The sequence below is a fragment of the Patella vulgata genome, chromosome 2, assembly GCF_932274485.2.
Source record: "Patella vulgata chromosome 2, xgPatVulg1.2, whole genome shotgun sequence".
NCBI lineage: Eukaryota > Metazoa > Mollusca > Gastropoda > Patellidae > Patella > Patella vulgata.
The window spans coordinates 30,165,466-30,184,962 of record NC_065880.2 but is presented as its reverse complement, the minus strand read 5'-3'; the positions used below and the strand labels follow the sequence as shown (position 1 = coordinate 30,184,962).

Here is a 19,497-nt window from a genome sequence, read left to right as displayed (position 1 = left end):
CCATCTCTAATAATGATGCTCCATCAGATTGAAACCATCTTTCAAGACTTATACCGCCACCTCTAATAATGGCGCGCCATCAGATTGAAACCATATATCATTGATATCAAGACTTATACAGGACCGGCGGAAGCAATTCTTGATTGCGGTGGGGGGGGGGGAGCTACCATCCTAGGCCTTGAAGCGAAACTCCTTGGGGTCTAGATCGAGAGACGCTTTCTGAGTGATTTCTGGCTGTACCATCACTCTAACATTGATTTATGATATATCAAGAATTAAACTTCTACTCTAACAATGTTGTTCTCAAAGTATCTGTACCTTCTCTTTAACATTGATACCACATCAACAACCCGGGGATATCTTCAATGCTACTTCATTGTTGTTATTTTAAATATAAATGAACATACTTTATCTGTTTTACCAAATACTACTACAGAACCTTATCTCGACCTTTAATACCTGATAATATTTAAATACGTCTAGAAACGAACCTCAACTTGAATAATACTTAAATGGGTCTGAAAACTTACCTCAACTTGAATACCCAATATTATTTCAATGGTGCTTGGTGGGGGTAGACTAACTGGTGGTTTATATAACAAACTTCTAACTTCGTTTTTCCATTCTGTATAATTTGGATTAGTTGGGGGACTTGACATTAGTTGTAGCACTGGACGGAATGCCTGAACTGATGAATTCGACCGATCTTGAACGAATTCCACATCTAATAAAATATAAATCTAACAGTTATTTATAATACAACTAATTAAATTGAAGCCCAACCAATCCTAACCCGTAGTTCAAATACAAAGTTCCAATCAGTGACTACAACAGCAGTGAGGCATTTTAAAGATACATTATGGGAGATTAGATAAAAAGCTGGCAGTTCTCACTATAATAGTTAACAACTAGATAATGTAAAGGGAATTGGCCTAAAATTTCAGTCAAATTGATCCACTCTGAACCGAGATTTTAGCGATTGAATTTTCGGTCTAGCCTCGATTATCATTACTAAAGTTGGTAAGATAAAAAAAATATAGTCTCGATTATCCATTTCATGATTAAATCAAGAATGAAAGTGGAGCAGTAAATGGTATCCTAATCGCAGGCTAGCGTTGAGATCGAGAGTTGATTATGCTCTGGATAAGTTAATTAATGTCTAATTAATAATTTAGATAACATTTCACGCTTAAAGAAAGGCCTGCAATAGGCAGATTTAGCTCTTGCATAATGTATGTTTAACGTATTATTCTAAACATATAGTAGATAGCAAAAAACACTCGTTATGTTGTGTACCATCGTGTATCGGGATACGGTCATTTTATAGCAGTTAACTGTTGTTAGTAAAGACTTCAAACAGCTGACAGTAGCTAATGAAGACTTCAAACAGTTGACAGTAATTAGTAAACACTTCACACAGTTGAGAGTAGCTAATAAAGACTTCAAGCAGTTGACAGTAATTAGTAAAGACTTCAAACAATTGATAGAAGTTAATAAATACTTCAAACAGTTGACGTTAAGTAGTAAAGACTGCAAACAGTTGACAGTAAGTAGTAAATATTGCAGTCAGTTGACAGAAGTAAAGACTTCAGACACTGTTGATAGTAATTAGTAAAGACTGCAAACAGTTATCGTTGAATTATTTATCTTATTCTTTGTTGGTTATCCTTTATCCGAGTCTACGAGTCGACATCTTAACACAAAACACGAACAGACTTGTTATTACCGTGTATGATTGTCATGTTGAGCGGTAGGGTGTCTTTAGTGGTGCTCTTTTCGTTGGGTAGATGTGGGAGGGGGGGGGGGTGTTAAACATCAAATCATATCTTACAGTTTTGTTTATTCGAGTGAACTTTACCTTAGAGATCATGGAATGACTTTAAGCGTTACCAGATAAGGCGTGACCCTTATCGACTGGACTATATTCCGAAGAATACCGAAAACTTCCGAAAAAAATCCGAAAAAGCACCGAAAATACTTTTTTTGGTACTAATTACCGAAAAAAATCCGACAAAAACTCTATATACCGAAACATCACTAAATACTGAACAAACAACAATAATTACCGAAAAATACCTAGCTCACACATACAAATGGGTCATAGGTCATGGTATAGACCACATATAAAAATTGTAGGGAAATCTGGGTCACGCATGAAAATGGTGGACATTCTAGGTGGGTAATGGGCCACGCTAGGCCACTCCTAAATATAGTGGGACACTAGTTATAAAACATCCTAATGCAGGTTGTAAGCATCTTTTAGTTTTTGGTGTTTTGATGTTCAGCAATCAACCGACGGTCGATATGCCAAGTTTGGAGGTAACAAAGAAAAAAAGAGGAAAGTCGGGGCAGCCTAAAAGTTCATCAAATAACTTTCGGTTTCCTACTAGTAAAAGACCATGCCCTACATGCAGAAAAAAAATATACAGGGGATCAGGACTGCATTAACTGTAATAAATGCAAACATTGATTTCATTCCACGTGCTCATATTGAAGACCTACTTCTGGTTATTTTTCGTGTGGACTTTGTGCCTTTAGTGATGACTTTTATAGATCATTACTACTATTTTCATTTGAACTTTAACGCTTGTAAACCCCGAGTGAAAGTTTCAGATATTAGCCATAAAATTGAGCTGGATTAAGTTGGCGAAGCACGCTCGCAAAGGAGTCTGTGGGTGAACTTAAGCGATTATCTCGCGGCCTGCTATTTAGAAACCATTTAGAGCCACGAAAGTGTCAAAATCGTTTAGATAAGTCAAAAAAGGACGTATATGGCCGTTTCCGCGTTGATGGGGGACACGGTTGTGGAAATATGGACTTTCTAAAGTTACCCTACCCACCCTGATTTGAGTTATAGACCATCAGTGGTGGACTATGACACAATAGACAATCAGTAGTGGAATATGACACAATAGACCACCAGTAGTGGAATATGACACAATAGGTCACCAGTGGTGGACTGGGGCCCACCGACTATTAGTGGTGGACTGGGAACACAGACAATCAGTGGTAGACTGGGACACACAATCAGTGGTGGACTATGACACAATAGACAATCAAAGGTGGACTGGGACACAGACCACCAATGGTAGACTGGGACACGCAGACGATCAACGGTGGGATGAGCCACATACCATCAGTGACGGAATGGGATACACAGACCTTCAGTGGTGGACTATGACGCAATATACCATCATTGGTGGACTGTGTCACAGACCATTAGTTCATAACGAAAATGCCGCGCTGAATGGTGTAAACGGAAGAAATTGCCGTCTGAAAAGACCCTAACCTGTGGCCCACCTAGAGTACCCCACAATTTTTATAAGTGACCTAGCCTGACCCATGAGCCACCTACAATGCCCACAAGTCTTATGAGGGACCTATTATGATCCATAACCAACCTTTATTTATTCGTGACCGATCGTGACCCAATACCCGTCTATTGTGTCCAGAATTTTTATGCCTGGCCTGGTCTGACCCATGTGTGCCCTAGGATTTTTTCGGTAATTAGTGGGGTTTTTCTCGGTATTTTTAGGTAATTAGTTGTTTCGGTATTTTTCGGTTATAGTGGCAAATTAGGACAACGTGTCGTGGTCTTATTATTTTGGTAATAAGTTATAGTATCGAAATATTGGTTAAATCAACCCTAAGCCCTAACCTATCAGGGCTTGGTAATTTCTCGGTATTTTTAGGTAATTAGTTTTTTTCGGTATTTTTCAGTTGTAGTGGCAAATTAGGAAAGCGTGTCGTGGTCTTATTTTTGGTAATAATTTATAGTATCGAAATATTGGTTAAATCAACCCCAAACCCTAACCCTTCGACACTTTCTTTACACCACATAGAAAAAAACAAACAAATTGTAAACAAATAAAAAGAACAATAGAGATAGAAAATCTGGTTATTATTGACTAGTTAGATATAAATATATACGATTTCTGATACCTTGAAACATGAGATTGTTATTACCAGCCACGTCATAGACTTCATCATCTCTGATACCAATAATAACATATTCTCCGGTATCTGTTAAACCCAATTTCTGTACAAATCTCACAAAATCTATAAAAGCTGCTGGATACGAATACATTACATACACTGAAAGGTAAAAAGTCAAATCTTTAGTGTCAAATTGTATAATGAAAATCAATAGTAATGGTAATAGAAAAATGAATCCCAAGAATATCAGTCTAGTTTCCCAGTCCCAAATGGTCAGGTTAATATGTCCAGGTTCCCTAAAAATTGGCCATTATAGGATGTGGACAGGTATTCATGAAGGCATCAAGATCAAACGGTATCGTTGAAACTAGTCTGGTTTAATCTAAATGTCATTTCCGGGTAAATGTATCCAATTGACAATTAGGACAAGTGATTACCAAAACAAGTATTGCCAGCTTTTTAAGTCAAATTTCTATTGGGTTTATTTTAATGGCTGTAGAACGGTAAAGCCTTTCAAGGGTCGCCGAAGTCGCAAAATTTACTTGGGCTGTCGTTCCATGAACCTTGGTTCCTTATGAAGCTGTCAAGGGGTTTAAATTTGAATTTAAACAAATATTTAGAGCAAAATGCGCTTAAAACTGCAACATTTTCTCCGGGGACTCACTCCCTAGATACCAAAAGGGTGCTTCTATCGATAGCTAGGGATATAATTTCAGACAAATTATTGAGCTGAATGGTCAATAATTATGAGATAAATGGTGAATAAAATTGAGCGGATTTGTCAATCAGATTGAGAAAGAGCTAGTTACTGAATAAGAATGGGCTGATTGGTATATAATAATTGGTTGATTAGTAAATAAGAATGGGATGATTAGGAAATAATAATGGTACGTTTAGGCAATAATCCCAACGTAAATATGTTAGGTATTTCCAAGAAAACCTATTTTATTTAAACAGGTCTGCGACTACTGTAGAAATACAATGTGATGTGATAGATATATCCATTCTAAGATTAAATTAAATATGAGCTAGGAGGATGATAAGGCTTGGGGGAATAGCATATCTACAAACTGTGTAATGTATAATCATATAAAAGAGAGAACTCCAACAACGAATTAGCTATTTTATGATCAGGAATATGGTTGTAACTAAATATGTAGGCTAACTGCTCTCAAGGCGTTTCAGGTCGTGATTTCCTTTCATCTGATATTCCGTATAAGCGGCATACACATCCAAATAATGGTGCTGGTTTAATAACTATGAGATCACGGGTTTAATCCCGGTATTGGGAATGAAATTTCCTCAGGTTTGTCCAGTCTAGTTAGTATTTGCATGGCAAATAAGTCTAGTCATGTACTCGTTTGTGTGAAGGACAAATTTCGCTCACATATTATACTGTATGACGTATACCCATCTTCATAAGCCCGGGTCTTGCAGATATGCAGGACGTTAAATCCCATTCATTTTATATAATTATTTCAAACTTTCTGATAAAGATTCAACAGTGTGAACTCCATTTAAAGTTTACATTACTTGCTTTAGATTTCACACCGCCATCTTTAATTTTTAGTAACTGTCGTTTGTTGTTTTAATTAAGTCTAAAGAAGATTTTCAGTGGCCTTAATTCAGTGGTATGGTGCGGGGCTCTTGCAAGGAACAGTGTCAAGTTGTTCGAATGCAAACATGCCCGCCTTCGTTAGCCCAACTGGAGTCAAAATGTAGCATGTTAAACCCCATTTCATTATTACTTTCTTGGGTTCATAATAATAATTTTACCATGATGTGTATTTTCAGAATATAAAATTATGAAATAAATTTGTATAATAACGGTAGTCTGTAAATGTACTAAAGAATTTCGTGATTTAGCAAGTAATACGGCCATATATCCCGTTCTAAGGTAGTCATTTTACGCTACTTATCGACCGGCTATAGATTTAAATAGGAAACTACTCATCTAATAACCTAGTCATTTTCTCATCATCAAAAAAATAAACGCTTGCAACAACATGCTCCCAGGTCATTATACCCTAGCAGAAGGCCATCTTCTATGATTATGAGCAGACTTCATATTTTGGCGTTTCATTGCTCTTAATGGTGCACTTGCGGGCAGTTGTTATGATCGACAGGCTGGACACTTTGGAATCTCAACTCTGATTCGAAACTAAACAGTGGATAGCGCATTGTTTAGGCCAAATGGAACTTTAAACATTATATAAGTCTAGAAGTGACTTACATTCCATAACCCCTCATTTAATACACATGACATGCTGTGATTCTTCTTAATTCCTTGAAAGGGCATTGCTATGTAACAGCCTTAAAGCTAGAATTATGTGTCGTTTTATTCTAGACTTGCACTTTTTAACCGGTACCCAAATTAGATTTACCATGTTGTATGTTAAAACATATTGCCTGCGGCTAATCGGTAAAGAAACTCAAAATAAGGATGGTGGTTCATCTTGGCTGGCATTGTCTAATTCTCTTGGAAGTGGTTTTTGTCTTAATATAATTAGTTGTAGATCATCTTTCAATTTACGGGTTTAGAACAGTAATTCATGGGTAGATGTTGTAATAGAAGTTGTTGTAACCCTGGTAATTTAACGTTTGCTGCCACAATAGCGGATAAACGTATAAACCTTTTACCGGTAAAATCCAGTGTTTCAAAGAGTGTATAAAATGACAATATAAAAGTGGTAGGTACTTAAACTTTACACTACACCAATTTCACACCGATCAAAGAATACTCTTCAAGAGAGAGAGGGAGAGAGAGATGGCGAGAAGGAAAGAGTGAGAGAGAAGGATGGAATACAAACTAGGTCATTTCGGGACTAACATGGTACAATCATAATTCAGCCATTATTTTGTGCGTAGGGGTCATTAGCAGTGGGACGGGGGGGGGGGGGCGAGAGAAAACCAAAAGGGTTAGGCCGGCGACCCTACTGGCCTAGTTTCGAGGCCACGCCGCTCGACTTAATGACAGGCCCCATGATCTAAAGTGCACATGTTTGACACCCCATCCCTCTGTTTTCAATGTAAAAGCTGAGACTACGCCAATTTTTAACCAGATTACTTTAGCGTTAAGTTTGGTCTTTCGCCATGAATAACAATAATGATTAATGTAGCTATTCCCTTTCATTTCTTTGATCTCAACTACCAAAGGATGATAAATGATAAATAATTCATCTCTAAAGGTCAAAAGTTCCTCCCCCCCCCCCCGCCTCGACTCAGAAGTTCGATAAATAAAAGAGCTGAACTTCCTAGTGTGTTGTAGTATTTTGAAAAGTTTTCAAAATTGAAACCTGGTGTATAATGGGTAGTTACAGATCAAGTTTGAGATACCTCACATTGCTCGCGTTGTGTTTAACGAAAGTCATGAAACTTTATTTTTTTTTGCCAAAATGCGTTGCGATACTGAAGTAACAGTGTGTAGATCAAGTTTGAGTTATTTTCCAATCGGCCCCCATTACTAGAGTTAAGTTCCTTGTATTTCATAAAGCAAAATCATGGAAATTTCAGTTTTCCAGAATTCTCTTCGTACAGTTCTTTGGAATATTGAACTAAAGTTTTATGGAACAGAAACTTTGTACTGCTAGTAGTTACAGGTCGAACTATGGTCTCATCACGGTTGACCTTTTTCTGACTGTAGGCATTCTTGTCATTATGACACGCCTTCATTGTTGTATTTATAGAACTATTGATTTGTATACTATGAATGTGTTAAATATCCTTTAGCATTCAATTAATTAAAGTAACAGTGCGTCATTTGTATTTTTCACTATAATATTAAAATTGTCAGGGCTGTTAGATACACGCTCATATGTACATGTATTCAGATTTATTATTTAACATTCAAGAAATAATATCCTGGCTTAGATTCAATCGGATATTGAACACGCCCATCGATTCTGTTCTCCCATAACAAAATGGCGGCGGGCGTATTACATAGCGAGCACCATAGATCGATGAAATACTAATTCAACATATTTTTGTAAATACTGAACCCGGTTTGGACATAAATTCCTAGAGATTTATCTTTCACAGTATTGTAGTTTTCAAGTGATTCCATTTGCACTAAAATGACGCAATGAGACATTAATAACACTGTAGATATTGGTTATATATATAGTTACTATATATATAGTATGATTTTAAACACCGCCCACCCCAAACCCCACCCTCACACACACACACCTAAACACATACACACACACACTCCGACTTATGTTTGAAAATTGTAGGTTGTGCATACGGTTTTCTCCCGTGGATATTTATCAATTCGTTATAAGGAAAGGGATTGTTAAGGTCGTTACCATGGGTATTGTTCGCTTCATATTGTGACACGGATAATATTTCCTTTATTCCTAAATAATCTGTATATATGCATGAAAAATCCAATATATTTAGAGTAATTATTTTTCTATTTTTATATATTCTGTTTCAGAACGCCTGGTCCTTCCGGTATTACATACAATAATTATTTAATATCTGTTTCGAAATGCGAAGTATAACTTTTCCAAATAATAACATTTTTTGAAACTATACAAAATTCAAAATATATGCCTGTGCTTTATAGAGTGATTGCCATAGCGCCACTGTCCTGGCAAAATGTCCTTCATGGCACACTGTATGGCGTATGTCCGTCTTCATTAGTCCAGTCGGAGCAGAACAGTAGGGCGTTAAACCACATTTCATTTTCTCGAATTCCAAATGACGAGGGCTCTTTTCCGTGCACGTCAACATCTACACGTACGTAACTATTTATTGGGGGCTCATCCGAATGACTAGACGTGTACAACTGAAGAAAATGAACCCGACTGGAAAATACGGAGAATCTTTCTCGTTCAACAGTGGGATCGAACGCGAGACCTCCTAGTTAGGTACGTGAACCAGTGTCAAGCTCACTGAGCAATCGTGACTTTCTAAGCAACTATGTAGCAACTAACAAACTAAAACGAGATCCTTACTTTCATTTATAAATGGAATAAAATACAAGGGGGTGATGTGACAGTCAGTTCATTAGCAGCTAACAAACAACTACTTCTATTCCTTTTCGCTGCAATTCCAATATGAATGGTGGACGGATTCTGGTATCTTGCCAATTAAACATGTTACTTAAATAGTGCGAACGTTAGCAGTGGCAGCACCATTACATAAGCGTGCCCCATTATTCACCAGAAAGAATTTATTCCCCACCCCTTTCGATGTCACAGAGAATAGCAGGTGAAACTTTGTAATACACCACAATATCGAAGTCCTAAGGGGTATATAAACAACTGCGCCCAGGAATACACATATTATTATATTTTAGAAAAATGATACCACAAAAGAAACCATTAATCATAACTATTTATGACCCTGTGTTGATGCACACCAAACAATTATGTCACGGAAAGGAAAAAGGAGATGTTTATTATATTACAATACGTATATCCATTAATATAAATTATCGACATAACACACTACGAAGTATGTGAATTATATAGTAAAATTATATAGTTCGAGCGTACCGTATTGGCCAGAAATCTTGCATGACGTCATCGCAACCATATTGGAATTCTGGAATCGAGTTCTTCAACCGATGCGCAAATGATCAAGTAACGAACATGCCAAGTTTCATATCAATCTTACTTGAATTGACGGAGCCATAGATTTTTTTGTTGAAGAGTGTAGCCCATACGAACAACAGCAAAAAAAATGAGTAGCTCTTGTGGCCCAGTTTCTGGGCCAAAAATAACAATTACCTTTGTATCTACGGAAATGTTCGAATATACTTACCTCGAGTTTGAAGGTACGTCTTCATCACTAGAGACTGGATTTCATTAAAATTTTCAAAAGAACCGTAAGGACCGGTGAAATTGACCAAAGCATTAACTGTCATATTGTTGAACTCGGCCAACGCCTTCAGTTTTTCAGCTGCACGAATCATAAGGTCTCTTCTTTCTACGACTATAGTAAATTTATTCCATTTATAATGTTGCATTAAAGCTATCACAGATTTTGCTGATAAGGTACTTGGGGGTTGAGTTCGGGCGAATGTTGGGAATCTCACCTTATCCGAAACAACGGGATCATCACATTTCTGAAAATAGAAAATCATAATAGTAAATGTCTATTAAGCTCCACAGAAATATACCCCTAGAGTCTTTGGCTGATAGTTATAACTTGTTTGAAACAAATGAGCTTTATACAGTTTCTTGAATGATGTTAAGGATGTACATTGGCGAAGGTTAACAAACAGTGAAGGATAGGGACGTTTCCATTTACGCATTTAAAAAAAAGTGGGAACAGTGGAGCACTCTATATCATTTAGAAGGGATGTGATGGGGCGGGATCTAGCTGATTTGGTCAACATAATGACACTTTGGCAGTAGAGTTCTGTATTCGTTTTAGGCGCTTAAAATGACATTGTCGGAGATCTGCAAGAAGGCTGTTGCAATTATTAGCAGTTCAAGAATTGTTCAGTTCCTTTCAGAATTTACAAAGATATGTTGTTTCAATGGTATTTAGTAATTGAACTGGAATATACAGGTCATAAGCAGTAATTGTATTCCATAGAATCATGATCTCTCTATACAAACATGTGATGAACTGAACATTTCCCAACATGCTGAATCACCAGAAACAAGTTAGCGCCACCTCTATATGCGGGGTAGCATCCTTACGTGACCATCTTTTAATCCTATTGAATCTAAGCCGGGAGATTATCTCCCGTTGATATCTTTATTTTGTTTTCTTAATTAAATGTTAAATACTCAATTTGAGTATTGACCTAAAAATGCAAATGACAGTCAACAGTCAACATATGGTTCAATTTTATTTCAATAATTCGCTTGCGCGTAGGGGTCTTCAGCAGTGGGACTGGGAGGGAACTGGGGAGCCCGGAGAAAACCCACGAGATTGGACAGGCTACCCTACTCCTTGTCACGTACAACCGGGGAATCGAAACCACTCCAGTTGACTCAATGACATACCTTATCATACAACGCGCACGTGCTAACCCCCCTGTTTATCAAGGGCTACTATATTAATTTTTATGTTTACGCGATCGCCATATCTATTTATCTACAAACGTAAAGCCAACTTAAAAAAGACAAAAGAATAAAATTCTAAAACGAGATAAAAAAAATTATACAGTTTGATAAATTGATCAATTTAACGGACAATTAACGGCTATCTTGACCAGTAAATAACTCCAATTATCTTCATCTAATTTTCTGTACAAATCTAGGGAAAGCTATAGAAAATAGAAAAAGTATGTTGTCAATAAGTCAATTATTTCACAATCCAATTGCGTTCTTTGTCCACAATCTATAGAAACTTATCGTGACCACTATTAAACCTATTATTGGCCTTCATACTAGAAGATGCTTTCATTCATAACAAAAGACTTAAATGTCATAAAAAAAATCATTTTATTTAAATATCGACCAGGCGTACATTTTCAAAATATAATACATTTCTGTTCAATCGACACACAAAAAGAAACACACAGGGCTTCTTTCTGCACAATTTTCTCGAATTGTATCCTTCGGTTTAATTTCCGTAAATGATTCCGTACGTCCTTAATAAACCTTATCCGAGAGACTGTTCCAGATGGAGTAATCCATCGGAGTTAGAGTTAAGTTGTTAAACATCCATGTTGTGGGGAACTTTTACCACATGTGAAATTTTAATGATATATACTATTCAAAAAAAGTAGGGGATATTTGATTTTTAAGTGTTATTAAAGTCACCTAATGAAACTGACGAAGAAACAAATGACAAAATGAAATGAAGTTCACATTCATCGATTTATTCCAAATGATCGTTAGACTAAGTAAGGCACAGACTGACCATTATAAGGCTAAAATGATACCCGGGGTCAAACAGCAAAGTTACCACAGCATCACAACCAAGTCAGTAACGGGTAAATCCTCCTCTGTTTGCCAAACAAGCATTGATCCGACGTGGCATACTCCTAATGAGACGTCTAAGGTCATTTTGGTCCAGATTGTCCCATTCCTGTTGCAACGCAGCAGCAAGTTCTTGGACATTGGCAGGACGTTGTTGACGTTGACGTAACCTCTGTCCAAGCATGTCCCAGACATGCTCGATGGGGGAGAGGTCGGGACTCAGTGCTGGCCAAGGTAATGTGGTGATGTTCTGTTGTTGGAGGTAACCTGTAACGATCCTGGCCAGGTGACATCTTGCGTTGTCATCCTGGAAGATGAAACGGCGGCCATGACGTCGTGCGAACGGCACAACATGGACTGCCAAGATGTTGTCCCGGTAGTACTGGCCTGTAACACGCCCTGCAACAACATGTAAAGCCGTTCTTCCAGCAACAGTGATGCCTCCCCACACCATAACAGAACCACCCCCAAATCGATCATGTCTGATGACGTTAACGTCTTGGAAGCGCTCGTTTCGACGACGCCACACCCTCCTACGTCTGTCCAAAAAATCAACAGTGAACCTTGACTCATCTGAAAACATCACATTGCTCCAGCGTCGATTATCCCGGTGTTGACGATCCCTACACCAACGACGTCTTGCCTGAATGTGATGATCTGTCAAACAAGGGATCACGCGAGGACGTCGGGCGCGAAGGTGACCCCTATGCAGTCGATTCCGAATCGTCTGGCCACTCACTCTCACACCAGTGTCTGTTTGAAGACGAACGCTGATCTGATTTGCTGTGATGACACGATTTCTCAAGGCCAAGGTACGGATAAATCGATCCTGGGCTTGGGTTGTCGCCCTTGGTCGACCTGAGCGTGGTCTGTCCTGTACAGATTGTGTATCACGGTATCTGGACCATAGCCTGCTTATGACAGACTGAGAAACATTCATCGTCCGCGCCACAACCGCCTGTGTTGTGCCGATCTGTAGCATGCCAAGGGCACGTAACCTTTCATTTTGGGTAAGCCGACGCATATCAAAATTTGTTTTCTGGTCACTAAAACAATTAAACTGATGTTTCCACCCTGGAATTCAATGCCACAATGACTGTAACATTCAAAGTCAGAGTCGTGCAAATCTTGGGTTGGACCCCCATGATGATCCCAAGCATCACCTGCATTCCATGCGGTAGCTATTGGTAAGTTTGGTATGTCACATGTAACTGGAAATGTTTCTTCTGTTAGGTTCTATAGTGACTTTTTTCGTAGTCATTTGCATATTTTAGTATTATGCCCCCAAAATCAAATATCCCCTACTTTTTTTGAATAGTAGGTATAATACTTTTTTGAATTATTAAACTTTAACAGGTGTACAGGTTTTTTTCTGGGCCACTCGATATATCTACTTTATGTCAGTCGCCCATGTCCCATATAAAATAGAACATCGGTGCCATCTGTACATATTTAATTACTTCAGGTTATTAAGAAAAGTTGAAAACGATAATGATGTATAATATTGTTGGTTAAATAGATTTCTCTATAAGATGAAGGCATATATTATTCATATTACTTCAGAACATTCCTAAAATATTTAACTAAAAGGGTAATTTAATCATGTATAGAATTCACTCTCTGTTCTCCGTAGGGGTACGAGAAACAATTGCCGAAAAATAATACATAGATAGGCTGATGTTAATTCAGAACTTTACAGATGAGTAAGCAATTTCACCAAGGATGTGTCATCTATTGACCGGCAAACCACCAAACATTCTCTACTTGTTATAGGAAGATGAGTATCAAATTTAATACTGACACATCAATAGGAAGTGGTTTATATAGGGATAGTAGACAGGGGACATATACATATCAACCCTGACTTGTAACGGTACAAATTGCGTTTTTCTTATCATACAAAAATCAGACCCCTTATCCCATGTATTCGTTATCTGATATTCTTGTTTTGTATAAAATATGCCAGTCCCTATTTTAACCTTAGATATGTTTTTAAAAAGATGTTTATTCATTTCCATTAGTAGTTACAGTGTCACTTTTCAAATTAAATATTTATCTTTGCGTTGAGCATAGAAACACAAGATGTTCCGTACTGCTGTCGGGAGCTCAAATTCGACAGTTGATCCTTTAAAGGGTGTGAAATATATGCTTCGTCCGTCCTTTTATCATTTTAAAAACATGTTTATTCATTTCAATAAGTAGTTACATTGTCACTTTTAAAATTAAATATCCACCGGTGATCGTATAGAGTTGGCGATAAAATATAACGTGTCACTTGGTGTCCTATTGCTTCAATAGGGGCTTCTACACAGTTGGTTTGAGTTGGCCATTTAAAGTGTAAAGAATATATGCCTCGTCCTTTCCTGATTTATATCAAAATTTCTATATTCCAATATATTGCAAGGGAATAATAAACATTTAATCACATGTAACGTCTATGAATCTAAGTCTTAACAATACAAGCAAACTTTCTATTATTAGTATATATATTGATACGAATTGTAATTTTCTTTGATATTATTAGAAACTTAAGAAGACAAATCGCCTAAAAAATGGATTTGATAAATGTTTAGGCTTATCGAATCAATTGAGGTATACTCACTAAACAAGGGAACTATTTGGCAAAGCGGACACACACAAAACAAAACAACACAACAGAAACCAAAAACAAGTATACAAAAATAAACAAACAAAAGCAAACGCAAATTGATTTAAATCAAAAGCATCAAACTGATTCGAGCTATTAACTAGATAAACCTAGACCACATATAACTTTCACAAAATTAATAAACGTAGCATAAGGTGGTCCTGTAGAGCAACCATGCCCTGCTTGACGCATGACATCCACCAAAATTTGTAGTTAAAACACAAACATATGGAAGATTCGTTCGGATGGGACGTGCACATGCTGGCGTGCACGTAAAAGAACCCTTGGAACAATTGGAATTCGATATAAGAGTAGGTCGTACCGCCACTGTCCTGACAAAATATCCCTCATAGCACACTGTATGGCGTGCTAATTGTATAGCAGGTTGGGGAGGTTGGGGTATTCCAGAGTCCACAATGGCTGCATTATGGAAATGATAATTTTGATGAATACTAAACCTAAGCCTAACCCTTTTTAGAAGACTTAAATTTTATCTTTTACCACTCATAAAAGTGTTAGGGTTAGGGTTAGTATTCCCCCAAAATACTCATTTATAAAAAGCGGCCATTGTATACCTCCCCAATCGGCCTACAATTAGCATCTCCTCCGTATGGCGTATGCCCGTCTTCATGATTAGCCCAATCGGCGAAAATAGTATAAGGATGTTAAACCTCATTTCAATTGATTTAACTTCATATTTTAAATATACCAAAATAATACAAACATATATGTGCAATATGTTTTTACAAAACACATATTTTATATCCTCAAGAAAAACTGATCATCGACTAAAAACCCAACCCTATTTTTTATCATCAAAGCGTAGAAATAAAACGGTTATAAAAAGAAAACTGAGGGTTGTTGACGATGGCAAGATAAGATAATTGAATATTAAAATAACTACCCCTCGGTATCAGTTTTTATTTGTTATACGAGTCACGTGAGTGGTAAATAGTTTCCGGTTATTTTTGACGATTGCCCGATATATGATATCATCAATATAAGAATTATTTAGTTTGAAATTGCTGTGACGTATTACTAACACTCCTTCGTGCATTTTAACATGTAGGCCTTTCTAATTCTTTCGGAGTGTTTTAGGTATAAAGGGTAAACGAAACTGTTAAAAATGAAAATAGGGTTTAACATCCGGGCTAATGAAGATGAGCAAAAACAATACAGTCTTCTGTGAGGCTACGTTTGCCTGGATCGCGGCGGGGGGTGGATGGCTGAATGGTTAGCACGTGCGCGCTGTACCATAAAGTCTGTCAGTCATTGAGTCAACTGGCGTGGTTTCGGTTCCCCGATTGTACGTGACAAGGAGTAGGGTTGCCTGTCCAACTTCGTGGGTTTTCTCCGGGTCCTCCGGTTTCCTCCCACTGTTAAGATTCCTACGTGCAAGCGAATTATGGAAATAAAATTGAATCATATGTACGTCCTGAAATGACCTGGTTTGTGTCGAGTGGACGTTAAGCCCCATTTCTCTATCTCTTTCTCTCTCTCTCTCTCTCTCTGGATCGTGGCGCTGCTCGAATTCAAACTGTCTGTGGTTCTTTTATGCGCACGCTTACGTGTACGCGGACCTCGGGTTTCCTTCACATCCGTATGACTAGGCGCTGTTTCGTGCCAGGCCCTCCCTCCTGCACCACTGACATAATGCAAGATACCGGTTACTACTTATTTTCCATTTTACATACAGACTGTAAGACGTCAGAGTAAACTTCTTTTTTCATTTTTCCAAAGAAACCCATCCTTATGGGGGAAATTGGTGTTTTTCGTCCCATTGGATTGGCTAGGCGTTGTTCATTGCTAGACCCTTCGTCCTGCACCACTAAGAAGGAGAACTCACACGGGGGGAAACCCGGGAAAATCCTTCCGCCAATATCGGGTTCGAACCCAGGACACTTTGTTTTGGTGAAAACGCGCCTTACTGAGCCAGTGCTGCTCCGTTAGAGAAAAAGGCATAGATCTGTACAACTTAATAGCGCACCTAGACACTGGCAAGTTATAGGAGTCGTCATAAATTTACAGTATTATTTCATTTTTAATACTTATTAAAATAAGGTCGCTTTCGCCCTAGGTGATATACACCTTGAAAAAATGGGCTGTATCCAAATATTTTTTCTCAGATCGGACCGCTTACAAAGTAGGTTTGCGCTCATGGTGATTGATAATCTAACAATATCAATATACGGTTGAAGATTTTCATTTAGCTCGATCGAACATACTCTAGACTTAAATATCCGATCTCAATCCTTTTATCAATAACTATAGTATCATTGCATTATATAATGTCAATTTGTAATATTGCGATTCTTCCGTAAGTCGATATGCTGTCCTATTACGTCGATTTAGGCGTAGAATGGTCAACGTTAATGAACATACAACGTAACTCAACCAATTAGCCCTTAAATCATACATACAAACTCATCATTTCTTACCAAAACGCATTATTATCGAAAGTCGATGGTGGTGTGTGGGGGTGGGGGGCGGAGCAGGGTGGGGGGGGGGGCGCCGGTTAACGGGACAATACCACCAATAATTTCAAAAATCTTAACATACAAAGATTTATATTTTCCACCAGTATATAACTGATCATAATTTTATGGATTGAATGAGTGATACAATTAAAGAGTGCAATTTTTATTTATTCTCTAATTGTAAATTTTAACCATTATAGCTATTATTTTTGAAATTATAGACTGGTTACCGCCCTTATTTTTGCTAGGGTTTTGCCATGGTGGCTTAATGTCGTGAGTCACGTGATCAGTCGCATTCTTTGAATCATTTCTTTCTTGTGCCCAGTGTATAGAGTTCATTTCTTTTGAAATTATAGACTGGTTACCGCCCTTATTTTTGCTAGGGTTTTGCCATGGTGGCTTAATGACGTGAGTCACGTGATCAGTCGCATTCTTTGAATCATTTCTTTCTTGTGCCCAGTGTATAGAGTTCATTTCTTCTTCTTTCTTTTTTTGAAGAGCGAGGGGGGGGGGGGGATTTCTATTTTGGTAATTCAATACACTCATTCCTATATTTTCATATATTTCCCAAATACTTGTGAGTTTAAAAAGAACGATTACTTCGATCATTTCAGCAAAATGAATGCATCTACATTGAGGTTTCTTATGAGCACACGGCTTGTCTTGATATACCGTATAATAACATAATGTTTGGGAATGCTTTTGAGTAGTTTCCCTTGTTATGAGATGGTTTTCATTTTGAGTGAAACATATATCGTTGGGTCTGGGACTGTATTATGTGTTTGGTTATGCAGTGTTCTGTTGTTGTGTGTGTTGCGGTTCTCCCGCTTTTACCATTAGATATGATAGCAAGTGTAGGAGGATTGCAACAAACACATCTATAAATAAACACAAAATAGAAAAACAACAAAATACCCTGACATTAACAAAACACTGACATTGTAAGCCATTGGATAAATAAAAAGTAAATGGCTGCGGGCATCGGTGTCGTAGTTTACATACTATCATATAGTATCTAATCACCACACTTCAGGCAGAACATATTTCTTACGGGTCGTAAACCATGGCCAACAAGTTTTTGGTGATCCAATGCCCAATCCCAGGCCAACAAAGAACATACACCAGTAATAAAACATGGTACTAAATGTGGTTCAAAGACGTCTGGAAATATAAAAACCTGTCACGTGTTGTTCAGATGAAATTTGACAGGATTTAGTTTACCAATTATTGAAGGCTGGCTTTACTAAATCTATTTAATGTTTTAGCATGTCGGGGAAAAAAGACATTACCACAGAATGAAGTATTTTTATAATCTAATATCTGGAAAAGACGAACAGCAGACCACATGCTGTGCGTTCGAAAGATATTAGTCAATATAATACTATATAAGCCCACATCAGCACAAATGGGGGGAGGGGGCAAATAAAGAAATGAATTTTTACGTTCACTCTAGAGAGGTCATTTCTGGACTGAGATGTATTTCATTATGCATACGGGTCATAAACAGTGAATCTGTCAAAGGAAATGCACAGGGTTAATTAAATACGGTAAACCTGTATAATCGCGGTGTAAGCAAAGATGATAATATTTCCCAAAGATCCGCCCGACCGAAGAAATAGCACGATTCGGAGGAAGCCACTGTGGCTTGGTGATTAGGGCGCTGGCTGACTAACCAGGGAATCCGATGTTGGGTCACAGTGTTGACCGAGAGAGTTCCCCAGAGTGGTTTCCCCTTGCCAATGGTGCAGGGCAGGGGCCTGGCAAGGAACAGTGTCTAGTCGTTCGGTGGGACGAAAAGCTAAGGTCGGGTGAATAAGGAAAGTTCTTTTTTTATGATTTGATTTCTGAAACAAAAAATACACAAAATATATTTTTTAAAACACTTACGTAGGATATCATTGGTAGGTTCCATGCTGCTGCTACACTGGCTTCAATTTCACAGTAATCTTCCGGGCCGAAAAAGGCGATGGCACCCTTTTTCCATTGCTCCGTTTCAACACTGATACTAACAAAGGGATCATCCAAATTATCTCCGAATAAAAAATGCAGGGTATGATTAGTTAATACACTGGGATTGCTATTTACATGATCAATGGCCAGTTTCATGGCCCCTGCTATTTTTCTGCCCTGAGCTTTACTTCTATCCGCGATATTCAAAGTTGTGATAAACCCCACGGTGAAGTTATCACAATTACAGTATTTTAAATAAATTAATAAAGTTACACAAGAAACTAATATAAAATGCATATTGAATCAGGTAAGACGAGTTAAGATGGCGTCGTAATTTATGATACTAATAAAGATACTATCCAATTCAAATCTTGCATAAAACGCATCACCGTTTTCACATTACCTTAAACAATTTTTTCTGAACAATTTTCTGTTATTTCATTTCTTTTAGCCCTGCTGCAACACACACGATTTAATAACATTATTAAAAGTCTACACTAGTCGTCTAAAATCCATATAAACACTACCCAAAACACAACATAGAATATACGTTACTCTCGTGTTATATTCCACTATTAATTAATGTCATTTTGTGTTG

The 19,497-nt window shown here is 37.7% G+C and overlaps 1 protein-coding gene across 1 annotated transcript in view; it reads right to left on the bottom strand.

The window, feature by feature from the left end:
* The window catches only part of LOC130010900 (guanylate cyclase 32E-like), a 35,443-nt gene extending 16,279 nt beyond the window's left edge, over positions 1-19,164 (bottom strand). Inside the window, exons 1-4 of the mRNA XM_056099075.1 lie at positions 18,837-19,164; positions 9,709-10,012; positions 3,943-4,095; positions 531-724 (exon numbers count right to left, since the gene is read on the bottom strand). Of these exons, the coding sequence (XP_055955050.1) occupies positions 531-724; positions 3,943-4,095; positions 9,709-10,012; positions 18,837-19,055 (870 nt within the window). The 5' untranslated portion in view covers positions 19,056-19,164. The remainder of the gene's footprint in view (positions 1-530; positions 725-3,942; positions 4,096-9,708; positions 10,013-18,836) is intronic.
* Positions 19,165-19,497: the final 333 nt, after the last annotated feature.